Source organism: Akebia trifoliata, chromosome 4 (assembly GCF_017979445.1).
Source record: "Akebia trifoliata isolate Shusen 1 chromosome 4, ASM1797944v1, whole genome shotgun sequence".
NCBI lineage: Eukaryota > Viridiplantae > Streptophyta > Magnoliopsida > Ranunculales > Lardizabalaceae > Akebia > Akebia trifoliata.
The window spans coordinates 5,887,332-5,914,665 of NC_141378.1; the positions used below are offsets into that span (position 1 = coordinate 5,887,332).

The window sequence follows — 27,334 nt, forward strand, 5'->3', positions numbered from 1 at the left end:
TAAATAGGAAAAATCCTACAATGACTTCCTAGAACTCTACTCAAATGCAGTGTTGTAAGAAGTCATTTCATTACAGCTCAAATAAATAAGCTCCAAATAACCAAATGAATCCCTTTTTTTTTTTTTTTTTTTCTGGACTAGCTTTTTCTACTCGCACTCCAACTAAGGCATCATTGCAGTATGTAGTATTGGGTGCAAAAAAATCTCTATAGAGGGTTTGTTCAAGGTTTGAAAATTTCCCCATACTCTACTTTTGAGTTTAGGATTGGATGGAGGATTTGGAGTGTTGGGGAATGTGAGGGATCCATTTCTATTGCTTCTTCTGGTTCTAAAAGGCTTGTAAACTCATCTTAAGGTCGTGACTCATCATCAGCAATAGAAACGATTCAGAACTTGTAAAATCATGTTAAGGTTCCATAGTCTCGGAATAACTCTCAATCAAGAATTTCAATTTCAGCTAAGAACGGAACAAAATATTAAATCCAAAATATTCAATGTTTCAAGATTGTTTTGGATCATCTCGGCATGTCTCTGTCGGGACAGTATCTGTTCTTCTCGTAACCGAAACATTGCCTCAAAATGGGATTTTAAACTTTCAAGTACGCTAGTATTCTGTAGAAACTTGAGATGTCTCCTAATGAATTTCATTGGTATCTTGTTAATCTTGTAAATAATGACACAAAGGTGGTTAATGAATGTGTGTGTAGTTCCCCATCCTCTTACTTTTTTTGCTTTTTTTGGGGGAAGATCGAGTGGCGATCCAGCGAAACCCACCTTGCACACAGAAAAGTGGAAACAAAATGACAAAAACAGAAGAAAGAAACTTTGATGATACAGTCAGTGTAAGACGTCCAGAATCCTTTCTCCCTAGCTTGTACTTCTACTACAAGAGTACAAATAATGACAACTATTGGTAAACTATCCACATCATCTATATATGATGACTTCTCCATCAGGGAATCCAACTCTTTATTACTCATCTAACTCAACAATGAGAATCTTTTAGGACAAAATCAATCTACTGGAAAATTTTAACTTTGTACTATGTATTCAGAATCGAGATTCAGAAGGCACAGGAAAAAAAAAAATTTCAAACCATCTAAATTTCAATGGCTGTTTAACTCTGGATTTCAAGATTTAAGAGGACTAGGAACAACGGTCAGGATTTGGATTGACAAATACAAATAAAAACACATTGTACAACTGCAGATTACAAGAACGACAATGACACATGGATGGTAAGATATGAATGGGCAGGGGCGGAGCTAGTAAAGAGCTGGTGGGGGCAATTCCCCCCACAGAACTTTGAGACACCCCTATATTTTCAACTAATTACATACCCCATTTGTCTCCGCTCCCTCACCTCTCTCCCCATTTGCCCCTACACCCTCATCTCCCTCGAATCGTATTCTCCAGCACAAATAATTTTCCCACCATTCAAGTTCTTCAACTATACAACTAACCATAGTTTGTCCCCACTACAAGAAAATCATGGCTCTGCCCTTGTAAATGGACTACTTAAAATCACAAGGCTTTTAACTACAACGAGTGAGAAAGAGTGGGGTTTATATAGAAAAAAAAAAGTAATATAATTTGAAGGCAACAAAAATAAGGTATGTAGTTGTGAAATATTTTGGAAAGACATTACTCCTTGTCAAAGATTTCCTTTAGTAATAACGACTCCCTTTTGTTTTATTATAGGTAAAATGTATCTGATTAAACAAAAAAAACAACATTATTAAGTTTCTTTTCTTTTTCATTATCACGCATCGTCCAATCTGTCTGTATTCATAATTCTTTTTTGTTTTGCTTGTAACATGCATTGAATTGAACCAATCATGTAACTTTAGCTTTTTGGAATTTTCTAGGATACAACATCACTTTGAGGGATGAAATAGTCACATGGAGGAAGTGGTGGACAGTTAAAGAACAAAGAGGAAAAAAATAAAAGAAGGTGAACTTGTTACCTAGGTAACCTGTACTTTTATTCCTACATGTCACTCTCTCATTGGTATATTGGAAATGAATTGACATTTTTACAACACATTGTGCAACATTGTGTATATAAAACCGTACGATGCGAATTTTGAGGATCCACCAGTATGGCGAGTTCTTTGTGTCCAATTTACATATTATTGCATCCAGATCTTTTCCTAAAAGACATAGTGGTCGCCTTTTCAGTTCTATTACTAATTTTTGGACGCGTGATTTTTAGTCTTTATCTTCCACCTCTTAATGCAAATAATCACAAATCTATTAGCACAACTGAACTCTCACCCATAAAACTTTTCAATCTTTATATGTATATATTTTTCTATCTGATTTCTACTTGTTATACTTTTAATCGTTATTAGATTTCATCTATCTTTTTTTTTTTTTCTACGAAGTATGTATTTGCTAACATCATATCATGTGCCATAATAAACTCACTATCGTAATTCCCATATTGTTTCTTCCTCCAAAACCTTTTCGTATCCCCTGCTACATTCCCTACATGTTCATTTAAGTCTTCTAACAATGTCAATTCTCCTGCACGAGTTCTTTTTGCAAAATTATCTTTTGATAATCCCACTTGCACAAGTTCAGCCTGGTTAGTAACTCTTGCTTACAATTCACTGCTATTGAGCAATGTTATGCTACGTATAGTTTCAAGATGACACCATAGCCAAATCTAGCTCACTTAACACCATACTAGGATTATAATGTAATGTATCATTCTTGGAAAACATCCTAGCATGATTCGATGGCAAAGGGTTTAGATCCATGTTAAGGTTTTGACATCATTTTATAACAGCTATCAACCTGACATGGCCCTCCTTTATTGGGGCTTGCTAATCATTCTTTATATCTTTAGAAATTCTAAAGAATATTATGAAAACAAGTGTCAAGTTATGGTGTACAAGATCTAATGCAGTTTCACAGTATAAGGTATGGATTTGTTAGGTTGCCTTAAGGGCTGTTTGCGTGCAAGGACTCTTAAGAGGGTTTGTTCAAGGTTGTACCTACCTTTCTTATACTTGGAAGTGGGTGGGTTGGAGCCTTCTGAAGGAGTGTCAGTTCTGAACTTGAATGGGTATTCTGAAGTCAATGGTTTGAGGGGTACATCTACTATGAAGTTTATGCAAACAAACGCACGGAACACTCCCGTGTCACAGAATTCCTGCCGTCTAAAAGGAGTGCAACTGTCAGCTGGCTTGGTACTGAAGACCTCTAAAATCATTTTAAGAATTGTCTCACCATTATGGCAATTGAAAATGCTTCAAAACTTGGACAGTGGAAAGTGAATGAGATTGCATGGTTTAAAGTTTCATACATCTAGGAACGTCTTGGCCGAGACCAAAACAAAATATAGAGCCCAAAATTGAATGTTTCAAGAATTGTCTCAGTGGGAAGACAGTCTTGGATTTTTTCCGGCTCAAGACGTTGCCTCGAGACAGGATTTTAAACCTTGGGAGATTGTTTGGTATTACAGCAGTATTCTGAAAAAAATTGAGCATAGGGTATCAACTGCTAGATAGAAGCAAACAAGCTTGAGCACATTCTAGTGTTTTTACATAAAAATTGTAACAGAATTTTATCATGCCTCCTGATTTCTCTCCACATCTAGTTACTCTGTAAACGATGACAGAAAGGGGATTTTTTTTTTTTGATAAGTTAAAAATTTTATTGAAAGAAAACGGGGTCGAGATGACCCCTACATACACGGAAACTTATCAAAAAGAGCACAAAGACCACCCTATACAGCCTCTAGGTTACAAATGTTCTCCCACCAAACGCAAAATCCTCAAAAAAGACTCCTGTAAATTCTTTGAAGAAAGGGGATTTTTTTTTTAAGGTCAAGTGGAGATCAGTCAATTAACAAACCAAAAGCTTAACTAATAAAAAGAAACAACGTCTGAAGCTGCAGGCCATGCAAGAGGCCAGTAATCCTTTTCCCTAACTTGTAATTTTTTAAGAGTATGCAAGAGTTAAAAATATCTATTGGAAAATTTTCCACATTAACTATATGATGATTTCTTTAAGTTTTCTTCGTCAGGAATCTACCTCTTATCATTCATGTGACACACCAAGGAGAATGAGATTTGGGAACCATAATTGGTGACTACCACCAAGATCTTCTAGGTCAAAAATCAATCTACAAGATGATTTAACTACATAATACGTTTTCAGAATCAAGATTCAGAAGACACATGCAGCATACCTTTGATAGCCTGGGTAGCATATTTGGCTGAAATTATATCAGATCTCTAAGGCTCAAATACACTGTCTTCACCACAGCAACTCCACCATATTCAGTATGGCTGAATTCCTGAAAGAAAGAATCAGTATGGTTTACTTCAGCTGATTCACAAGCTACAAAGAAAATTTGGATCCTTCGTGGACTTCAGATGCTTTCAATTTATATGCTATTTAACACCACAAAGCATCTAAAACAGTAGTATTAAAAAAAAATTAAAATATTGTGAACCTTATTAGAACTTTATAACTAGCAGTAGCAAAGAACAAGAAATTATATAGCAGGCATGGCGACAGAAAGCACCTAACTGTGAACAAAAAGCTGGCCTTAGTTGACGAGAATCCATCAAACAAATCTGGAAGCACCAACTCTATTCGTCTTCATTAGAGTCCCACGATATTTCCTTTGATCCATCCCAGCTTGATTCATCAAGCAACAAGGGGCAAGCCATCTCGTCATTCCGAGAAATCTTGAAACCGAAGGATGAGAAGTCATGTATGTCAAATGCATCTTTGGCAAACTGAGTTGGGATTCTTGTGTGGCTTGAGCTGTCCAAGGCAAGGTAACTCTCGGTTTCATCTCCAGTAAGAAGGGAAGAAGATACATGCTTTATATCGTTCCAAAGAAGATGGAAACTAGGATGGGTGGATGAGTGAGGTTCTCCAAAGAAATCAGTTATTGATAAACCCTTCCATCTAAAATCAAAATCAATTTCAGAAGATGGTAAGAGAGCATCCAAACTTAGAGGAAGATAGTTTGAAGTACAAGATAAGGTCACTGGAGAATGATCTGATTCCACAACTTGATAATCCTTGTCATCAAGGGCATGTCTTCCAACAGCATAGATGGGATGGCTTTCTGAACAAAGGTCCCACAAAGTGAAATCAGGACAGCGACGGATGGAAAGGACAGGTGAAAAGCATAAACTAGTCGCATCAAACTTATAGTTCCGACTCCATCTATTACCATTATTCCCTGAAGTTCTCCAAGGATTCAAATTCATTATTGCATTGTGAGAAGAAATGCACAGATCTTGTTCATTTTCAATGCTGACATCCTCCCAACCCAGCAGCTGAGTACATCCCTCTCTTCCAATAACAGATTCATTTGTATCATGGACTTCATCAAACTCTTTGACACGTGACTTTTTACTTGGGCCTGGCAACATCTCTGGGGAGTCCCGATAAGAAAAGTTTTCTTTGGTTTTGTGATATGATCTTGAACGCATTGGCATGCATTCCAATTCAAGATATTCATCTCTGCTGAATGAAAATTCTGTTCCCAGGTTGCCTTCTTTCATACTATCTGATTGGCTTATACTATGCAAATCTATAGGTCTTCCACCATCTGCAAAATTATAAGGTTCCCTTCCTTCATACTGAAGATGAGTTTTGCTAGCTTGGCCAGTTAATCGAGGCTCAGTCACATTATCCCATTGCGAGAAAATGATCTCCCTCGAGTTGTTGGGCTTGGAACAGCACTCCAGTGAACTGTTTTCTAAATATCGCCCAGCAATAGGTGAAGAAAAGTTCATACTTGGTGTTTGAGGAAGCTCCACATAGGGAACATCTGTCTCAGGCCAAGAAAGTGGCTGAGATTTTGTGTTCGATTCTATGTGCCTTGATCTTGAAGCCATGCAATTTTGCCACTGCATCAATTTTTTTTCTGAATATTAGAGGACCACAACCAATAAACAAATGACGTTACCACGGTTTAAAATTTCCTACTGTTTCGGAATGTTTCATCTGAGAAATTCCAGTTTCGGTTGAGAACGAAACAGATCATTGACCCAATATGTCTCGGAATGTTTTGGTCGAGACTGTCAGTTTTTCTCCTGACTGAAACATTGCCTCAAGAAGAGATTTTAAACCTTGTGTACTACAATCCTTGGATATGTATTTTTGAGACCTACAACCAGACTATGTCATGGATACTAAAAGGTTTTATATTGATCTATTAAAACTGGGAGAGCATACATTGCTTGCAATTGTGTTTCTGTCAGTGATCAAACGCTGAAGGAGCACTGAAACCAAATCATACCTGAGCAAATTTCTGTCAAATCCATAATTGGACGGGAAAAAAATTAAAAATTAAATAAAAGGGCTTTTGAGGGAGATGCATCTAACCCCTTTGAATGATATTCGTCAATGTCAAGAGATGACGTCTCTGCAGCCCACTTGAGTAATTTATGTCTCTTGCTAGAAAAAACTTCTTCATGTCTGCTCTTGGAGCCTGAAAATTTGACAACATTAGCGTTGTCCAATCAGCAATGCTCGCATTCTCAGTTTTAAAGTATTGCGACAGCTGCAAGATTGAATTGATACACAATCACAACTGCGCAAGGTAGACTACAATTTTGAGGATTTGGAATCAGAGAAAAATTTTACAAATAAAATTTGCACTAGCAAAACAGATGAAAAAAAATTGCATTTCTTGATGATTCACATGAGGAAGTCTATGTGAGTTCTCCCAGGTTTTCTCTCAAGGAGCACAGAATCAGGGTGTTTACGCTAAAAAGGTAATCTATAAACTCAGATATCCTTCCAGTGCCTGGTTTAATCAAATTCAGTAGGGAATTACTTGCATTTGGTTTCATCCAATGTCACTTTGATCATCCCATATTTGTTTATCAGAATAACAGAGTTCAAGGAATGAATCATCATATGATAGTACATTTATATCCATTGAGATAGTCTGAAATACTTTTTTTTTTCAGTTCTTTTTCTTTTTTAAAAAGTGTGGCAGATTGGGATTGTGCGCAACTGCAATCTAAGGCAAGTTTCTCTCTCTACATGGAGAGAGATGAAAATAATGGATCAGAGTCCATGAGAAAAGGTCTTTAATAAACATCTCTCTGCAAAAAGCAGAGATTTGAATTTTTTTTTTTTTTTTTCAAAAAATGCACACCATTGTTTCTAGGAATGAATTATTGGAGTTAACTTTGTCTATTTTTGACATTTCTTTGGGTTCTGATTTGTGCTGGTAGTGACAATATGTTTAGGCCTAAACATTCTAAAACAAACCGAATGATCACGATACAAAATGAAATACTAAATGAAACATTTGATTTTTCATCATGTATCGTCTCGAAATGTTTAAAAACCAAAACGTCTCAACCTATACATTACAAGACGGTACGATGTTTTGAACCCTTTTCAGGATGTTCTGATTTAAAACATCTTGGTTTTTTACCTGACCAAGAAATATTGCATCGAAATGAGTTTTGGGAAGGAAGTGTTTCATTTTACTGAGCACCCATTATTCTGAGAAGAGAAGCATGTAAAAAGAATTGAAATTACTCACAATCGGGGATACTTGTGTTCCTTGGGACTCCAGGTGGTGAAGGGGATGACTTGAGGTTAGTAGGTGTAAACTTCTCAAGGGGAAGAAAGGACCTGATCTCCTGATAGTTGTGTTTGGCCTTGGTCGTTAGCTCTGCATAATAAAATTTTTATCATTAATAACTGATTACAGAAGAATTGTAGAAAGTAATTCTCCAGCCTCATATTGAGAGCTCGGGAGATATATATATTAATAAAAAGTGTAAATGGACGTAAATGCCCTTACATAGAAAAAATAGAAAAAAACATAAAACAATAAACATTATTTACAATAATTACAACTACAATATTACAATCTTAGCAATCCAAATTGGGACTGTAGGTAGAATGCATCAATATCATTACCCGGCGATTTAGAAATTCAATTACAACAGAACACTAATAAAGTAAAAGAGTTATGCAAGAACCAAGACAATCTCCAAAAACTTACTTCTAGCAACGTTATTTGGTTCAAGTTTCTTCAATTGATTGAACTGTTTATGGAGTGGATAAGAAACGAAATTATGGCCAGCGTCTTCACGAAGTTTCTTATAAAATGTGTACTCGGAAGTTTTAGGGTCTTCAGCTGCATATTAACTTCTCATTAGAAGAATTGCATTTGAAATAAGAGGAAAACATACTGACCAAATTCCATAAGATTTCCATTCAAAGAGATGATAATGGAAGCCCAAGCAGGAAAAAAAAATACCAATAAATACAAAGTAAAACAGCTAATGTAGAAGTGCTTTACATGCATCCTGAAGACTAAAGCAAATAGAGGCGAAATCGCAAACCTACATCTTGGAGAAAGCATTCCTACGGCAGGTATTGAACTAGCATCAGGTTTGCAACTTAGTGGATAGATGGCGTTAGGATCTGCAAACCTTACTCTTTTAACTCTCCTCATATCTACATAGATAGCAATGATTTTAACCAACAGAAATACCAGAGAAATAAGTCTACTTAACTAAACTTTCACAGAGTAAAAAGATTTTGTAGGCACCAAAGTATGATTACAATAATGCCAAACAAGTTGAAAAGAAAACTTTTAAGGTTGATTAAAGAAAGTTAAGTTTACCCTATAATGAAGGTAACAAAGAAAGTTCAACTTATCATCAAGCTTGTGACCAATTTAACACCATGTCACCCAGGTAAGTGATGTAATATCAAGCATAGAAGATGATAGGAAGATTCATACCGTAGCAAAGGCAGAATTATTTCAAAAGGGACTTGTCAGGAATATTAATTTTATTAGGGGCAGTTTTTTTATTGATTTAAATTTTGGGAGTCAAACTAAATCTTTATTGTACCTACTCTTTCTAGGAGAGTAGTTGCATTGGAACCACTTGTCTTTTAATAGGATTAAGTCCGCATGCAGTGGGTGTAGTTTCTAGTTCACACACCATTAGTTTAATAGTTTCCTATGCGTTGATATAAGCAGATTTTTTTGTGGAAAAGTGCACACCTTTATATACCTTTGCTTGTAAAAAAAAAAAAACAGAGGGCTCATGTATGTTTGGCATTCATCCATTTGTGAAATATTTGAACATTGTAACTTAAAGCTCTCTTTTTCTAAATATTTAACACAGTGAACATCTAACCCTATTTCTTTCAACATTATTTTGTGTCATTATTTTATGTGTTTCATTTTATAGCATTATTATTTACTTGAATCCCCTTCAACACTTTCCTCTTAGTTATTCATCCACTACGGTTCTTCTATTCAATTTGTTTAACTTCATCTTAGGTTAGTTGGTGTTGAACCTAGTCATTGTCCACTTGGAACAGTGTAGTTTGAGCAATCTTATACCAACTAGAGACGTTGACATGGTTTTGCAAGGAAAAATCCACCACTTTCCTGAAAAGCTAATCATAGGTTTCTCTCTCCATTTGGAACAATAGGGTCGTTATGCTCATTACTAAACTTGTTGAAGAGATGAAGTATTGCCAAGGTACATCTTTTCTATCAAAGGTTGAAATGATCACCAGAAGGTTAAACACCAGTGTTAGGTAATTGAGAATATTCAAATGCAAAACAAAGAACTCACCCAATGCCTTCCAAGGAAAGAACTTTCATTGCATCATGACAAATATGATGAGTCGGAAGGGCATTTCAACCCTTCCTATCATTGAGACATGTATGGCAAACCCGACGAAGGGCTTTACTATATGCAAACCCAAATGAACAAATATACATATGAAAATATGAATGTTAAGGTTGAAATTCCCAAATTCTATGGAAAAATGAATCCTGAAGAGCTCATTGATTGGTTGAACACTTTGGGCTAAGTTTTTAACTATAAAGATGTACCCGAGAACCGTTAAGTTAGTTTCCATAAAATTAAAAGGGTTATGACTCTTTTTGAAGGGGACAACTTGAGATATAGGGAATGAAGAAGAAAACCAAGAATCACTAGTTGGGATGAGATGAAGTAAAAAATGAAGGAGAAGTTTATACTGCCCAATTATCATCAACCTCTCCCTTCTAAGCTACAAATTTTATGTCAAAGAAACCGCTGTGTTGATAAATGCACCGAAGAATATTTTTCTCTTTAAAATAAATTTGATTGATCTCTTACTGTGGCTCTTGGATTGAAAACTAAACTAACTCTCCAAGCATTATTATTGCACCAAATGTGACCTAATGATCATTCAACTAGAACTTCTATAAAAAAAAATCGGAATAATGAGGACCCAACATGCTCAAAATGGCAAACCCAGTGAGGCTCATATTTTTAAAAATCATCCGAAATCAAGACGAGACCAAAAGACCGAAATTGAAAACCATGGTGAAACTTTAAACACCAGATGTATTGCAAAAACCAATCGTTACAAACGCTCTAACAACACTGTTCTCAAAATCTAATAGCATTTACAAGACTAATACGCCATTTTAAACAATTAATTAAACCCCAAACCACTCCAGAACCTAAACCTAAAATCGAACTTCTTTATGTGGAGATTCAATATCTTAGTGTAGCGGAAACGTCAGATCATTTCAAAGGATTTGATCAAAGAAAGTAACGAATTTAACAGAAACGAGAAGAAAAACAAATAATTGGAAGAAAAAAAAAATTCGTTTGAAAAAGAGAGAACAAAAAAAAGAAGAGAACCTGGAGTTTCGCGAGAAACCCTAGAATCTGAACAGTTTGTGGAGCTTCGAACTTCGTTTAAGCCTCCAAGTGAAGATCTCCGGATCCGAAGTCGATTATTAATGCAAATTTCTGATTTTTTCTTCATTGTCTCTCTGAATTTTACTTGGAGAACCCTAGCTCGACCAGAGGTTCTCTTGTTCCTAAGCTTCAACCACCTCCCACAATATAGTTAATTAAAAATGCAAATGGCGCCATTTTGAGGAGGAACATAAGGGGCTACGTGGCAAAGGTCAATTGGTGTTTATAAACCTAGTTATGGTCTCTTACCCATGACCCTGACCTTTTCAATGGGCCGGGATCAGATCGGACCGTCCCTCCATAGGGCCCATCAGTATATTGGACATGGGACCAGGGGTGTCAATGGGCACCCATTTAACCGAACCGATACAATGGTTCTGGATCCCTTTATATTATAACCAATTAGAGTCCGATCTCTGTGAATCCAACCAATTGAATCCAAAACAGATAGGAATCGATAAAAATCAGGAATCAGAACCATTTAAAGATTCTAGATCAATTTGAGAATTCGAAATCAAAATCAAAACGGATAAAAATCAGAGCTGAGAGAATTAAATGGTTTTAGGAATTGAACCCGAACTGACCCATTGATTTATCAATCTCAACGTCCTCATCGCTACTACACTCATTGATCCCAACATTAGCTCGAAGTATCGTCTCTACTTATAAATTTCTTATTTTAATTTCATCCCAATTAATGTGTCAAGCATGGCATTTCAAAAGCACACATGCATTCTATTTTTTGGCTCAAATTCTATAGATAACATCCTCCTCAGTCTCGTAATTGTAGTGAAGTCCTTCGACTTCAAAGTAACAATCCATAGTTCTAAATTTACATGAATTCACCTCTCTAGTTCTACTAATTTACGTTACACCATGTACAAATAATATATACCAAATAACCCACTCTTAAGGGTGTCAATGAACTGATCTGACTCGAAGTTTTTGATCCTTGAGGCAACACATAGTCACTTATAGTAAAATGAGTCAAATTTTTTACCCCCCACAAATAAGAATCACATTTTCTTTCGCATCCAAATAAAGAAGACATATTCAACTAGCCATGCAATGATGAGATCTCCTCAACCTCAACATTGTACTCACATGTGCCACTTTTAAGCCTTAGCACGTGATATGAGAACTCATGAGTTCGATTATTTTTAGGGAAAATTACTTAAAAGACTCTTATGAAAGGATTTCTTTCTAAATAATCCTTAAATTTTGCACATTAGTTTGACATGACATTTAGTAAAAATTTTCTTTCTTAATAATGGTCCCTAGTACTTTTGAGGTCATAATTTTTACTGTCGAACTCACCACTATTTATTGTTGAGTTCACCACTTTTTATTTACTAATGAATTCGATATTTCTTTAAGTACCGTTGAGTTCACCATTTTTTAAAATAAAAAGTGATGAACTCAACACTGATAAAACCCACTCAATTTCAATTTTTGAGTTTTTGCGATTAAAATATATGGAAAGATCTATTAAAAACTTGAGATAACAACTTGTTTAAATGATTTCAACCCAAAAGAATCATTATTGATCAATTTTCATTCAAGAACTTAAAAAAAAAAAAGTGAAAAATCTTAATTTTTTACATACATCTTCAAAATATTTGAAAATGATTTCATCTTCTTTCTTAAATTCTTTGTGACAGAATGAAGTCTCCGAAACTCGATTGAGATGTCAAAAATCTAATTTTTTGATGATAAATTCGAATAATTACAACATTTAATCGTGAAAAATATAGGAGATGAGGTCTATGGACCATTTAGAAAGAAAATGTTTACTAAATATCCTGCCAAGCAACTACTTCAAAGTTAGGGATAATTTAGAAAGAAGTCTCTCTACAAGGGTCTTTTAAGTAATTTCCCACCTTTTTAATAAGACGTGTTTCGCACAAAACAGAATATTATCAAGTGCAAAATCGTAATTCTCTATGATAATAATAAAAAAAAATCATTGGTAATTTCCAAACTAACCCTCTTTTAACCAACACTTTACATTCCAACAGGGATGACGTTATCCACAAAACTTAGATATGGTGCTGACGTGGTAACATCTTAGTGGTGGAAATTATTGCTGCCACCTTCATAAGGGTGATGGGTGTAGATAATTCCCCCACAAAAAAGAAAAAAAAAAAAAAAAAACTAAAAAAAACAAAAGATAAAGATTTCTTTTGTCAAAGACCTCTCAATCTTTTACTTCAATCTGGAGAGTTTCCCAATCTTTTTCTCCTTTATTGCATCTAAAACAAACCTTCACCAAGCAAGAGAAGATAGAGAGCTGAAGATATCAGCCATGGCAAGTTGTAACATGGCATCCGCAGCATCGAGTTTTGTGCGGACCTCTAGTCTCGCACCCAACACCATCTCTTCTTCATCTCGAACTAACGTAGTCTTCCCTTCAAGGAACAATAATCCAAGGCTGGTCGTACGTGCATCAGAAGAAGCTGCACCACCAACAACTACGGCTCCTAAGGAAGCCCAAGCTCCCCCACCCAAGCCACCTCCAATTGGACCCAAGAGAGGAACTAAGGTACCCATTATCAGGAACTAAGGAACTATTTTAAATTATAATTTATAAAGTTTTAATATTTTCGATAGAGTCATCTAGTATAGATTCGTTTTGATTTATTTATTTTAATAATTATAATTGATATTTAATAATTATAATGTTCATGATTTAAATAAATATGACATATGACCTCGAAGGGCTTTGGTGCAAATTTCCTAATGTGTTGCTACTTTTTTTCAATTGGATTGTAATTTTCTATTTCCACAGGTGAAGATTCTCAGGAGAGAATCTTATTGGTTCAATGGAATAGGATCTGTTGTGGCCGTTGATCAGGTTCTCTCTCTCAACTAAAAATGGCTATAAAACATTTTCTGACTCATGTTCTTAGGCAAATGTTACCAATAATGGAGAAATTTTTGTTTATGAAAAAGTCAATATGGAATTTTACATAATCCTGATCAACCAATCATACGATCTCTAACGTCGATCTCTAACATGGGTAGTTTTATAAATTGGGATGCTCAATACACATGGCTTCGTGTGATTGGTCAATTTATGACAAAATCCGGATTGACTTTCTAATAAGGAAAAAATTAAACCCTATATACTAAGGATTCTAAGATAGGAGAATGTATCAAAACAGACATTTGTGTGACCAATGTTACTAATCCAATCTTATTTTAAAAATATTTTATCAGAGTCGTTTACCCACTTTGGTAATCATTTTGATATAAATAAATACCAAAACGGGTATACAACTCTTTTGATAAAAATTCGGCAATCAACATTTAGATGTTCTCAATTGATGAGCATGAACGTATTTTATTGGGAAGGAAACAAGCCTTCATATTTCTATTGTAAATTCTATGGGTGTTTTAATGGCTGTCATTGGATCGGATTTGACCCACATTCATAGACCCAAACTCTGATCTTTTCGATCTGATAATGAAGGGCTTGGACCATAGATCAGTTGATTGCAATGCAACTTCGAGGATGTGGGTTCAAGTCCAGCTTACAAATCAGAAAAGAAAAATATCTTTCTTGTTCATTTTGCCTCTGATTTCTAAATGTTGATATGGTTCCATGAATCAGGATCCGAAGACTCGTTATCCAGTTGTGGTTCGTTTCACCAAAGTTAATTACGCAAATGTATCTACAAACAACTACGCATTAGACGAGATTCAAGAAGTGAAGTGAGTCGTGGAGTGTGTAATTGTTGTTTATTGTATCTAGACTTTGTATAACACTTCTCTGTATGATTTCTTCACTTCTATCCTACACTTCTATTTTGATTAATATTATTGAAGTTTGAATCCAATGTTCATCAATAATATATGATAGTTAGTTGTTCATCAATAATATAATAGTTTGGGACTAGAATCCGATCTCATCCGAATTTTTTAGTCTTTAACTCCCATATTATTAAATATTCAAAAATAATTTCAGTATTTTAAAAATGAGGAAAAAATATTAAATACGACATAATTGGAGCGTCTTTCTAATCCAACTCGACATAATTGGCCGAGTTTTGAGTTAATCACCTACTAGATTCAAGACACCTATCACAAGTGATAGCAACCATGTGAATCATTCTTATGATGATAGAAGATCATGAAAAACCCAGAAAAATAACACGATGGAGGTCGACACCAAGATCATGTTCCACAAGCTTATCTTGGAATCGTCATAATCCAAAATCAATTACATAAGATATTAGAAATCAAACTTAATAACAGACAAAAAATATTTTTAAGTACTAAAATGGGAACCTATCAGCCCCATATACCCATCACCGTGAACCTTCCCCTTGTCGGACACTGGAACATATCATGAGAAACATATACAAAGCTCCAGCCTACTATACAAAAATGTCAGTATGTTTATAAGTTCTATACAATTATATTTACAGGAGAACACAAAAGCACTTGTAGCTAGATATCATATATCTTCTCAAAGAGCACCGAAGTAATATGCAGAAACCATGTATCGGTAATAATCTACTTACCAGACTGGAAAAAGTGGTCCAGTGCCACCCACCTTGTCGGCATCTGGGATACTAGTGTAGTAACACAAGTGATTGGCCATCTCCCAACTCCAGTCTTGCTTCCTCCTCACAATCATATGGGGCCATCTATTAATCCTTACATAATGTTTCCTGATTCTTCCCTCGCCCACAAAGCTCGTAACGATTGAGTAACAGCACTCGTGACCACCCCAAACCGGGTCACCAGGATCTGCACTTTGGGAGCCATCAGGATGGAAGTATCGGCGCATAGGAGGGCCTGTTCCCTTCCAAGAAGGATCCAGGTTTCGCCAATATTCCGGAGCCATCTGTCAATGGAGACGTTATGTTAGTTGGGCTCGTCATTAGTGGACCTAAATCTGATCCATTATAATATTATTTACTTTTTGACATATTACTGGATGGGGACATGGTTGATCCAAAACCAAGCCAGTAAGTTATTGGAGGATAGGGTCCTTATAGGAACCCTTTGGACCATGGGTTATCGGATTTTGGGTCTGATCCAATCCATTGGCAGCCCTACACCAGACTAAGGCCACTCTGAATTGAACATGGAAAATGCTAAGGTGACAAAGATACAAGCAGAAAAAAACCTTTTTATATCGAAACTCCCAAGCATGATCACAGAGGTCCTCCTTCATGATACGGTTCTGGCATCAAGTTTGCATCTGTTAGAAATCGATTACCAAGCAAGAACAGGTGCTAAGCATAATACAACACCCACTACTCTCTGCTACTAGTGTGGAGATGCAAGCATTTAATTACCAGACTAATGAAAGTAAACCCCATTTAAAGTTATTCTTCAAAGTATTATAGATGGAATACAATGATAATCAAAACAAGAAAAATATTATTCAGGACTTTTCACCAGTCCATGGTTTTAAAACCCACTTTTCCATATAGTCTTGGTAGCCATCAAAACCGAGTAGACATGGAAAAGTCGTCTTCGAATAGATAGGACAAACCTTCCAAACAGGTTCAAATGAATCTCTGGACATGTTTAATGAGGCAACCAATTCACAATAAAAAACTTGCTCAGTGGTCTCCAAGACTAAGTTTTAAAACCATGCACTCATCATATAAGATGTGCCCATTATGATCTGGTAAGAGAGGCTTCAAAATGGACCCCGTACTCAATGTCAAAAACTTCACTTTTTATTTTAATGAAATGTTGCAGGTATAATGTAATCCGGTCGTGTGGCAGCCACACTGCATCCGGATAACAAAACTAACGTAAAAGGTAGGAGACGATATTTATGATCAATAGTGTAAGTTAGTTTGATTGGACTCACACGTTCACCATCCATGACAGAAAATGAATAAGCAGCCAACTTTGACATTCCCCTGACCTGTGACGACCGAGGAATGTGTGCCTTCTCCAGCCACAATTCCTCCAACTGAAATGAAAAAAAATCAAGTAGTTTAGTCCTCTTACCACAATAGCTGGTTTAGGAGAAGAAAATAACTGAAAAAAGCTATTTCCAATTAAATCATATGAAAACTTCATTGCTGAATATTTGTGTTAAATTAATAGAGACTTAACCCATTTGAATAACTTGATTGAACTAGCTCATATGCTAAACCAAAATCTGCTGAACAGAAATTTGAGAAGACCTATGAAAGATATGGTACATATAGATTCAAGAAAAAGGACACTAAGAAAATGCCTGGTACTTGCTTGTAGCAACGTAAAATAATAAGAATAGAAACTTCCAACATGATTCATGTGTGGTTCAAGGTATAGTTCCCTTCTGGGTGTTTTGGCCGAAACATTCTGATTTTTCGAATGCTCTGGAATGTTTCACGAAACTTACTGGTACGCACACAAAAATAAGATACTATATTATGGCAGAGTATTAAAACAAACTTTACAAGTTATAAAATTCATTTAATAAAATAAAATAGACTTTCCAACATGATACGCATCAAATGCAATGTTTTGAGGTACCTATTTTTGCTTCAGAGTGTTTCAGAACATCTCTAATGCTTATCATAAGAAAAAAGTGCAGGAAAGAAGAATATTCTAATAGCATTTATTAGTCTAACTAGCACATGCAACACATAATGATTAAAGCAATAAATTTCTCTGCTGTAAAAGGTAGATGACAGACAAGAAACATTCAGAAAGTCATATATATGTATAATGTATGCATGTTGTAGACTTATTTGTAAAAATATTTACATTTTTTACATAAAAAATGCTAAAAGTTAGAAACAATGAGAAATCAGTGAAGATATAAACGACCAAGAGCTTGGAAACATTGTAAGGATGTATTCCAACAATACATTCAATCAATGGTAGGACTCCCTGCTTCACATAGCCCCTCACCCCCTCCCCAAGTAGTCACACTGAGTAGAGTCACAACAACAGAAGGAAGCAAACCATCACAAATCCAAAATGTACACACCACAAAACTACAAAGAGAGAACAAATTTATATGAAAAAATTGCACATCATGACAAACTATTAATGCATACAAGAAAGGAAGACAATGATAACCACCCCAAAAGCTGCAGAATAAGGTTTTCTTCTTTCCATTTTGTCGAAAGTCTCTTCAAAAAACTTCCTTTCGTCTTCTACTGTCTTCTTAGCAAAGACCTAATGATGCGTAGGTAGGAAACGAAGAAGAGGGACAAAAGGAAACATAGAAGGGGAAATATAAGATTAGTCAGTAAACAGCGTAGTTTATAGGAAAGCTCTATGAAAGGCATGTCATGCATATTTCGGTAACATGATTAAAGGTGCAAGAAGTAGGATATTTCCAATAACTAAACCAAAGTTATGTTAGATTAGGATTATTCTCTACCCTCATATTATATATGATGAGACTGAAATTTTAAAAGTGAAATAGAAGAGAAAACTTGAGAAAGAGAGAGTGAATGACCAAAAAGAAGAGGAATGAAGCTCCATTAGTTGTGGTGTCCAACCAAATGATGGGACCTCATAATGCTAAAACTTGGCTGAGGATTTGTCAATGATGGATGTGGTCAGAGATTGGAGCTCGGGTCTCACAATCAGCCTAGATAAATCCTAAAAGGAGAAACTGAACTTCAAGTTCTCTATAATGATATCTAAAACAGAGAGGAAAAAAAAACGAACTTGATTGGCTATCACATTCTTGGGTGCTTATGGTAGATTGGATAAATCTTTGCAAACCCCTTCTTCATCCAAGTAAACTTCTTTGTAGAAGTCATAGAAATCAGTACACCGAAAGTTGGGGAAATATTTAGGCCTTCAGGGAGCACAACTTTGTGAGGTTTCCCATGTCATAACCATAGGTGGAAAAAACGTAAAATAACTTATATAACTTCTATATTAGGCAAAAAGCTCAAATCAGAAGCTACCAACTATGATTACCATGACAACAGTCAGGGTCCCGAGACCTAAGAATTAAGATCACCACTCCTCTATATCCAATTTGACTAATGGTTTCTTTGTTGAGTTGCCACACATCCTCTAAATTCTTTTGAAAATTTCTTCATAGGCATCTGCTTCTTCATTAATTTTGTATTAGTTTTTGGCCACATACTATCCTGAGTAGTATTCTCTCCGTAATCCCATTAGCAAACTCAGTATAGGCATTAAATCCCACTGTCTTGGGTGTTCCCCATCTAACCATCAAAGGAGGTTTTCCCTAGTGTTTGACTTGGTCCTGTTTTAGTGTTTGATTCACCATTTCAGTTTGGCGTCAGTTCCCTAGCATTCGTTTGGGATAGTTTGGTTATGTGCAACAAAAGGCCAACTACAGCCCAGATAGAAGAAAAGTATAAGTTGAAGGTTCTAAAAGAGCGAGAGAAAGACCAAAAAGAACACAGATTCAGGTAGTGATATAAGAGATCTTAGACCCATAGCTCGGTTGGTTTGACACATTGCAAAGCATCCTTGAGGTCATGGGTTCAAGTCCAGGTTACCCATACAAAAAAGGTAGTGAGATTAGACTTCTTCAAAAGTAAACTTCACATCTGGACAAATTAGTTGAACAAGATTTTGACTGTTAATCACTTGATTAGCTGCTAATGAAGAGAGATAAGGGATCCCCCTGCCCTAACCCTGCAGAACTCCTACAATACCTAGTTGGAAAAATATTTACCATGAACGACAAAATAGTAGAAGACATATATTTGAACAAGTTTTCTCCGTTTCTCACCAAAACCTATCCTACAAAGTAAATAGTTAGAGGAAAACATAGTTCATATGGTCATAGGCTTGTTCCGAGTCAATTCCAGATAGTACTAGGGATATCAGATCAAATTCTAGAGACCAGATTTTCATTGTCCATCAAAACCCCATCCAAAATCTATATATTCCTGATTTTCTTGTTTCGATGAGATAACAAAGGGCTACCTTGTGGATTCAAGAAGATAAGATTTAGGAAATAATTTTGTACACGATGCCAAACAAACTAATGTGTATGTAGTTAGAGAGTTCCTCTGCTCTGCCCCTTGTTTCTTACTTCTTAGGGATAAAGCAAATGAATGTGCAATTTGAAGCATATTCAAGGATAGTGTTCTCAGTTGGTAATCCTTTATTTTCCTTAATAGGAGTTCTCGAAAATTTAATGATGGAGGATAACAAAAATCAAATGAGTACATCACAGAACTCTAAGCACACATAACATCATTGTCATCATAGTTATTGAAGCATTATCCCAAAGAATGACATCAGAATGAAAAAAAAGTAACAGAAATGGAAATTAAACGGTACCCAATCACAAAAACTGAGCCATGAAAATAACGAGACACCAAGTTGTGTATGTGTATAAACATTATAAAAATGCCATTGAATTCTCATTTTTTGCAGAAAATCCAAATGAACAACTAAGAAACAACAAAAATTAAATTCCATTACTACTAACTACAATAAACAAAACATAATGGGTACCAAAACCAAAAACCACCTGACAAGTATCCACTACCAAAAGAAGTAATAGGAGTAAGAACCACCAAGTTCATAAAGAAACCAGAAACACAACACCTGAAAGATTTTAAAGGTACCCATTGCAAAGCAAAGATAATACATGCAAGAAAACCAAGTGAACATCAAAATAAAAACCAACACCCAAAATAGTAATTTAAAGTACCCAATATAACAAAGAAAAAAAAAAGTTTGGCACTGAAACCCTAAAATGGTAACAGAAGGTTCTCATTATAAAGCAAAGCAATAAATGCAAGAAAACCAAGTGAGTATCAAAATAAAAAACCAACACCCAAAATGGTAAATTAAAAGGTACCCACTACAAAGCTAAACAATATAACAAAGACAAACCAAAAATTTGGCATTGAAACCCTAAAAAATTAATCAAAAGATTCCCCATTAAAAAGAAACAAAATAAAAGCAAGAAAAAGCAAATTGACTATCAAATCAGAATCCAATACCTCAAATAGCAATTGAATGGAACAAATTTAAGATATCGGAACACAAATTCTGTTCTACCGTTCAATTCTAAGAAGAAAAAGAACAAGTCCATTGGATATCAAACCAAATGCAGAATTAAACACAGCCCAACTTGAATAAAAATCAAACCTTTGAGGTCCAAAGCTTATCGCTGGAAGCGATTCTTTGCCAATCAGATGAGACGAGAAGACAATTGGCAATGTCTCGCGCATCGAGATTGTTTAAGATCATCAATAAAATGTCCGAACCAAACACAATTAGTGGATCCTCAACAATTTCTTCTTCTTCTTCTCGATTTTTCTCTCTAGATCTCTTCCTTGTTGTAGAAACAACTGTTTCTCCTTCAAGAGGGAATGAATCTTCTCTCTTAAACTCTTCGACTTGATCAATTTCCGCCATTAGAGAACACAGAGAGCGAGACTGCGAGAGAGAGTGATTATCGAAAGTCGAAACAGAGATTTTAAATAGAGAGCTACTAAAGCCTACTGCACCAATGCGCTACACCGATGTTTACTAAGTAATTAAATTACATATGCTACACCAAAAAGGGAAATGTATACACCATTTATTGAAAAAACAAATTTACACACCATTTTGCTTTACTACACACATACTTTAGGGCAAAATCCATCACCCAATGCATCACCATAATATTTGGTGTTAATGTCTCACAACCATGATTTTAAAACTCGGTTTTACATCTCATCTCGTCTAACCAAGATATCAAGTTAACTCGGACGATACGTCTCGTCTCGTTTAGCATTGAGATAATGATTTTTAATCATTTAAAAATTTTAAAAAAATTCAGAAATGATTCCTATTAAAAAATGAAATAAAAAAAAAGAAGACGAAGAAAAATCGATTTGGGTGCGAGAGCATAGGGTTTCAAATTTGAAAACCTATTGTCTCGTTTATCTCGCAATAAGTTATTGTTTGGGTTGACTTGTTTATGTCGAACGAGATTTTGCAAAATCTCATCCGAGACGTCTTGTTTATCTCGCGATATGTGACTGTCTCAAATGGATTTGTGTGTTTATTTTGTCCAACCACGATACCAAGTTAACTCGGGCGATATGTCTCGGTCTCGAATGAATTTTAAAACCTGCTCACAATATCTGTTGAAATTCAAGCTAGCATCTCCATTACCAATGCATCACCATAAACATTTGCTCAATAGAGTATCTCCCACTACTAAAATTATATAGTATTTTGACTAAAAACACAACAATAGTAGATAGAATAATAACAAATAAATGTGTTAATCAGTCCATTTATGCATCTTCTTGGATTTTCAAGTTGCATTCATTCGCTTACACATTTCATCAAATACATTTGATGCCTAATAAATCAACATAGATTAAAGTAGAAATTTTACTCATAAAACCTTCTTCTTTGGAAATTACCCATAGATTCAAGTAAAGAATTACTTGAATCTCTAGTGATTGGAATGAAAATTGAAAATATAAAAATTGTTCAAAAAAATCTTTTGAGCTTTAGGTAGCCCTAATCTTCAAATCGCAATGATGCAACACATACATGGAGATGAAGAGAGAGAAAGAGAGATGAGTTTGAGAGATTTTGGTGCGGACGACTATATCGAAGGCGATGCTTGGTAGGTAAAAATTGATGTTTGCAATGTGCTCTATCTGTTGAATGTGTTAAAACTTGAAAGGTGATAAGGACGGATGTATCTCAGTCTGAAACCATATATTCGTGGAAGAAGAGACAAAGATGAAGGTTAATGATTTGTTTATTTGTGATAGTCTCTTTGATGATTTATTGGAGTTTTTGGCATGATTTGATGTACTAATTTGTGGTGAGTCTTAATTAGGATGGAGAGAAATAGAGAGAAGAAGAAAGGGTGAGGCCATTGTTGAAAAGAGAGTCATTCCCTCTTAATAATGAAGAAGGTTAGGGTGCTCCAACTTTTTTTTGGAGTTTCTTCGCACACCCCATTATTAAAGATTTTAAATTGGTGTGGTAATAGTAAAAAATATTGTGACAATAGTAACTCTCTTTTAAAAATCAGTCTTTAGAAGGAATCTTTTTTACGAATATAGACTTGAGGTATATTGAAATTACATATATGTCCTCCTCGAGGCGGCTAACTGGTAACCGTTTCTTACCAATATGCCATTCTTTATTGGAAATTGAATTTGCAGACATTTTCAGCTCTTTCAAGGCTCTGTCCATAGTAACACTACACGACAAAAACACTTGGGCAGATGTATAAGTTTTTTGGATAAGTTAGATATGCCCCTCTACGTTTTGATTAACATTAGAGATACCAACGTGTTTTTAAACTGCTGAAATGTCCATTGACTTAGGTTTTGTTTGAGAGACTAATTTAAAATAACTTAAATACCCCTTATCTTCAACCTCAAGCCAAAATCCCTTAATTTTTATGCAAGATTAGAGACACAGGTAAAAATATTTCATCTAAGTCGTTAACTTTTATGATAAATTATTTTTAACTTATTTAGTATCTTGAATGCCTTGTAGAAATCCTTGATTTTTTATTCAAAGTTTAATTAATCTTCTACTAATTCAAAAAATCCTATTTTCCTCTCGAAGTTCAAAAGTAAGGGGAAAAACCTTACTTGTAAGGCACCTTATCCATCTTTCATACTTGTTATCAACTGTAATCGTAGTAGCATATAAATTCTTATAATGTTTCAAAATTCTTATAAAGGCAAATACCCCCATTGCCTCTGATAAATTTACCCTTTGAGTGCCACTTTCAAAGAAAATAGAATATTAAGCTTGAATAAGAGGGATAAAAATTTCATCACATGATGTTTAAGATGTCGGTTTTGGAGAGAAAATCAATTAGATGTTGAAGAGGACATTTAGGTCATTTACATTAATCTCTCATAAAAGACCTTAGTAAGAAAGGCATGTCATTAATTTGAAAACACAAGGGTACCTAAAATTAACCAAAACGTGGATTCTAAAAGCACCAAACTGTTTTGTGGAAAATTAATTTCTTTTATTTATTTATTTATTTATTTATTTATTTGACCTTCTCACTACCGTCCAAAAATCTTTGAACAAAGTTCATGCAAAGAAGATACCGACAAAAAGTACCCTTATTATAACGTACATCACAAGGAAGGAATCATTTGGAATCTTCGCACTCGTCCTTACGAACCAATTATATATATATTCACGAATGGTCCTTAGCTTTTTTGAGAAAATTACTTAATGATCCTCAATATAGTATTTTCGTTTTAAATTTCCACAATTTTTTGATGGTTAAAAATCTAGTTATTAAAAATGCTACTTTACCTAAAGAAAAGTCCTAAGCTAGCAAATATATCCTTTTGTCATCTCTATCATCTTACATGATCTTTTAAAGAGTCGTGATAATCTGACGCCCCCTCTGACAAATGCCCCCCCTGCACTCCCATCACAGAATTGTATATCATTTGCCTTAGGATAAACAAGAAAAATATTTATGATTTTACATATCTCGAGGTTAATAATTTACGATTATATCATTGAGGTGTATGTCAGAGGGGGCATTAGAAAATTATTATTCTCTTTTAAATGGCCATTGTGATGGTCAAAGATAAATAAAAAAGTGCACACAAATAATCATAGAGGTCTAGATAATACTTTTGATCTATTCCAACGAGTTGTAATGATGAATATAGAACGACTTATTCATAATTTTAAATATTTAGACGTAAATTTTGAAGGATCAAAATGATATAACTATATATGCATTTCAAGTATTTCGTGAATGAATATCTATCCAATGGAGAACTCACCACTTACAAGAAAAAAAACAATAATAACAACGGTGAATTTATTGCTTTAAAGTGATGATTTTTTTCACTTTTGAAATGTGACAATGTCTCCACTAAAAAGAACTTCAAGAAATACCTAAAATGAAAAGTAGTAAAATAGACACTTCGATAAAAACTTATGCTCTGATTAGGATTGGAGTTGGATTTTCCTGTTTTTAAATAAAGAAAAATAAAATATAATGAATTTAACACCTTTGAACGAGAAAAAAAAAACAAATTTGTTGCTTCTTTTTTAATTTAAAAGCAATGAAATCAAACTTCAATCTTAATCAAGGCATGATTTATTTTTTTTTTTTTAAATCTAAGTGTGTTTCATGTTCAAAGAGATACCATATATTCATCCCCACATAAATAATTTTGTGATTCTTGGCTTAACCTTAAGCTATAATATTTTATTTATATTAGTAGGAGATATACAATACATGATCCATTCTCACTTCTTCTAGTGAATTATTTCAATACATAGATATAAGAAAATATAAAAACTCGATCGTACTCATAATTAAACCTATAAATAGAAGCACACATGAATTTACTAGTGTGATGATTCATGGGGATGCCAATAACGTCTCCCTTATGTGTTTGAGACGAATCAATAGCTTATCGCGGTTGGGAAGGTTCTCTTTGATGACAGGAACTTTCTTGAAATTCTCTATCCATGTGGTCAAGCGAGGGAATTTGTGGGCTTCCACAAGCTTTACGCCTACCAAGTCCTCCATCATACCCAACCAATATGCCATACCTCCGAAGGCTAAGTCTACTGATCCGACCTTATCCCCACCAAAATATTTCTTCTCTCCAAGACCATTTTCTTCAATAATTCCTAGTATTTCGAGGCTTTCTTTAATGGCCTTCTCATGTTCTTCTCCAACAGTGCAAAAGAATTTCCAAAAAATTGAACCCTATAAAAAAATGAAAATATTATGATTATTTGTCGATAGATTTAAAAACATAAAGAACCCTCTTAGATGCATTCAAGATTCACAGTCATTTATAAATCTAGTTCATAGCTTGATGATCAGATTTCAAAATAAAGAATAAAATATTAAGATGAGATATTCATCTGATTCAAGTTAGATCAGATGTCCTATACAGGGGTGGAGCTAGTAAGGAGCCAGTGGGGGCAATTGCACCCACTCAAATTTTCCCATTGTATTTATGCCTTTATTTTAGATACCCTTGTATTTTTACCTAATAACGTTGTCTTATTTGCCCCCACTCCCTCACCTCTCTCCAATTTTTGCCCCCTCCCTCAAATTTTGAAGATGACATTGCCCTTTACTTGGGCCTTCTCTCATTGATTGATTGAAAATGACCTAAATACCTTTTTCTTCACCGTCTAACAAAAAATCTTAGAATTTTCTCTCCAAAACCATTCGACTTCAAGCTCTTCAGCCTTACCATCAACTACACTTTGCCTCCACTGCAAGAAAATCCTACCTCCGCCTCTGCCTGTGCACCCACGTGCATGGTGGCCAATCACATAACATTTCCATGAAAATTGGATTAATTCTTCGTGATCACATGATATTGAGAGTTTCAATATCTACGTTACTAGATAACTAACTCAGTCCAATAACCACTATATGCAATAACTGTCTAATTCTTCTTTTACTTGGATTCAAGAACAGCTATTTAAATTAGCAGAATTGTGTCATATCATCTCCAAATTACAATAGTATGGTCTAGATTCTTTCTCAATCATAAGCAATCTGAACTGGGTTTAAAAATAAGTCAGATTCGATTATAAAAAATAAAAATAAAAAAAATTAAGAAGAAGAAGAAGCACAAGAGGGAAAATTTGATTTTAGTACCAAATGCATAATTATAATTAGTCCAGTTAAATATCTTGGAAAAAATAGGATCCTTTAGCTATGGATCCAAACATAAAACAGAGTCATGGAGAGATTAAATAAGATAGATTTTGTATAGAAGATTGTGTTTGATTGGCTATAATACCCATGAGAGAGACCAAATATTGGGGGTGATTTGAAATTTATTGGAAAAATGAGAGGATCGGGTCTTGCAAACGCTGAAAATCGGAAGCGGGTCTAAGCCAGCTCTGATAATGGCCCACTATTGACTTCCAACACTATGTGAAAAAAGGGGTAAATTCGATGGACTTAAGTGCCAAATTTTCCCATTTTTTTCATGCAAATGCTCTTTTGGGGTCTAGAAACAAAAATAAGGTCCCAAAATGCAGCCTACATTACACAACACAAAGGAAGAAAAAATTTCTCTCCTTCTCCCTATTTATGTGTGATAGAATTACCTTCTCATTTGCAAACGTAGTCCAAAATCGAGCTACGGATCTCTCATAAGGATCTTTCGGCAACAACGGATAATTCTCTGGCCATGTCTCCTCAATGTATTCAAGGATTACGGAGGACTCGGCGATGGGTTTTCCACCATGGACAAGGACTGGGATCTTCTTGTGGATTGGATTATATTTTAAGAGCAACTCACTCTTGTTGGAAAGATCCTCTTCTATGTACTCATACTCAACACCTTTTAGTTTTAGAGCCCAAATCACTCTAGAGCTAAAAGGACTAGACCATGTTCCATGCAACTTCACTTCTCCCATGTTGTTTGAGATTATTATGGAATTCCTTCTACCCTACTAACTCCATTTATAAGTCATTTTGCTTGGGCATTAAGTTTCTACTTTCTTTGTCTTTGTCATCATCGGTATCGTCATCATCATATTCATAATCTCATAGGATCGACGAACAAATTTTATTATATAATCACATAATAAAATGTTAGAGAAATTCAAACTATTATAAATTATTGATCAAAGATATATAAATAGGATTAGTCATGAATTTTGAATTAGCTAGGACATGGAGTAGG

At 34.9% G+C, this 27,334-nt stretch overlaps 4 protein-coding genes across 8 annotated transcripts; 1 reads left to right on the forward strand and 3 right to left on the reverse strand.

The window, feature by feature from the left end:
- Nucleotides 1-4,076: 4,076 nt before the first annotated feature.
- Nucleotides 4,077-10,885, reverse strand: LOC147403295 (uncharacterized). Of its 3 annotated transcripts, none has more exons than XM_086438822.1 (8): nucleotides 10,671-10,885; nucleotides 8,356-8,466; nucleotides 8,009-8,143; nucleotides 7,541-7,672; nucleotides 6,364-6,469; nucleotides 6,214-6,277; nucleotides 4,546-5,885; nucleotides 4,077-4,309 (listed from the first exon to the last, which is right to left on the reverse strand). In XM_086438822.1, the coding sequence occupies exons 1-7, from the start codon at nucleotides 10,795-10,797 to the stop codon at nucleotides 4,608-4,610; spliced, it is 1,953 nt and encodes a 650-aa protein (XP_086294948.1). In that variant the 5' UTR covers nucleotides 10,798-10,885; the 3' UTR covers nucleotides 4,077-4,309; nucleotides 4,546-4,607. The 3 variants fall into 3 exon arrangements, with proteins under 3 accessions (XP_086294948.1, XP_086294949.1, XP_086294951.1); XM_086438823.1 differs by having other exon boundaries at nucleotides 4,541-5,885; XM_086438825.1 differs by lacking the exon at nucleotides 8,356-8,466.
- A 1,988-nt stretch (nucleotides 10,886-12,873) lies between these two features.
- LOC147403296 (photosystem I reaction center subunit IV A, chloroplastic-like) lies at nucleotides 12,874-14,569 on the forward strand. Its single transcript, XM_086438829.1, has 3 exons — nucleotides 12,874-13,272; nucleotides 13,519-13,584; nucleotides 14,344-14,569. Exons 1-3 carry the CDS (start codon nucleotides 13,036-13,038, stop codon nucleotides 14,446-14,448), a joined length of 408 nt encoding a protein of 135 aa, XP_086294955.1. The 5' UTR covers nucleotides 12,874-13,035; the 3' UTR covers nucleotides 14,449-14,569.
- Nucleotides 14,570-14,898: 329 nt separating this feature from the next.
- On the reverse strand, nucleotides 14,899-22,526 carry LOC147403297 (uncharacterized). Of its 3 annotated transcripts, XM_086438827.1 has the most exons (6): nucleotides 22,206-22,526; nucleotides 20,799-21,089; nucleotides 17,778-17,873; nucleotides 16,567-16,671; nucleotides 15,868-15,924; nucleotides 14,899-15,582 (listed from the first exon to the last, which is right to left on the reverse strand). In XM_086438827.1, the coding sequence occupies exons 2-6, from the start codon at nucleotides 21,066-21,068 to the stop codon at nucleotides 15,253-15,255; spliced, it is 858 nt and encodes a 285-aa protein (XP_086294953.1). In that variant the 5' UTR covers nucleotides 21,069-21,089; nucleotides 22,206-22,526; the 3' UTR covers nucleotides 14,899-15,252. The 3 variants fall into 3 exon arrangements, with proteins under 3 accessions (XP_086294953.1, XP_086294952.1, XP_086294954.1); XM_086438826.1 differs by lacking the exon at nucleotides 22,206-22,526 and having other exon boundaries at nucleotides 20,799-22,182; XM_086438828.1 differs by lacking the exons at nucleotides 17,778-17,873; nucleotides 22,206-22,526 and having other exon boundaries at nucleotides 20,799-22,174.
- A 2,330-nt stretch (nucleotides 22,527-24,856) lies between these two features.
- On the reverse strand, nucleotides 24,857-27,116 carry LOC147403298 (putative glutathione S-transferase). Its single transcript, XM_086437641.1, has 2 exons — nucleotides 26,754-27,116; nucleotides 24,857-25,383 (listed from the first exon to the last, which is right to left on the reverse strand). The coding sequence occupies exons 1-2, from the start codon at nucleotides 27,063-27,065 to the stop codon at nucleotides 25,030-25,032; spliced, it is 666 nt and encodes a 221-aa protein (XP_086293767.1). The 5' UTR covers nucleotides 27,066-27,116; the 3' UTR covers nucleotides 24,857-25,029.
- Nucleotides 27,117-27,334: the final 218 nt, after the last annotated feature.

Coding starts and splice junctions, on each gene's coding strand:
- LOC147403295 (XM_086438822.1), bottom strand. CDS start 10,797: ATGAAGAAAAAATCAGAAATTTGCATTAATAATCGACTTCGGATCCGG. Junction 8,144..8,355: donor AGGAATGCTTTCTCCAAGAT/GTAGGTTTGCGA, acceptor GTTAATATGCAG/CTGAAGACCCTAAAACTTCC. Junction 6,470..7,540: donor GAACACAAGTATCCCCGATT/GTGAGTAATTTC, acceptor TCAAATTTTCAG/GCTCCAAGAGCAGACATGAA.
- LOC147403296 (XM_086438829.1), top strand. CDS start 13,036: ATGGCAAGTTGTAACATGGCATCCGCAGCATCGAGTTTTGTGCGGACC. Junction 13,273..13,518: donor GACCCAAGAGAGGAACTAAG/GTACCCATTATC, acceptor CTATTTCCACAG/GTGAAGATTCTCAGGAGAGA. Junction 13,585..14,343: donor CTGTTGTGGCCGTTGATCAG/GTTCTCTCTCTC, acceptor TCCATGAATCAG/GATCCGAAGACTCGTTATCC.
- LOC147403297 (XM_086438827.1), bottom strand. CDS start 21,068: ATGGCGGAAATTGATCAAGTCGAAGAGTTTAAGAGAGAAGATTCATTC. Junction 16,672..17,777: donor CTTATTCTGCAGCTTTTGGG/GTGGTTATCATT, acceptor TTTTCATTTCAG/TTGGAGGAATTGTGGCTGGA. Junction 15,583..15,867: donor GGGAGTTTCGATATAAAAAG/GTTTTTTTCTGC, acceptor CTCCATTGACAG/ATGGCTCCGGAATATTGGCG.
- LOC147403298 (XM_086437641.1), bottom strand. CDS start 27,065: ATGGGAGAAGTGAAGTTGCATGGAACATGGTCTAGTCCTTTTAGCTCT. Junction 25,384..26,753: donor CTACGTTTGCAAATGAGAAG/GTAATTCTATCA, acceptor ATTTTTTTATAG/GGTTCAATTTTTTGGAAATT.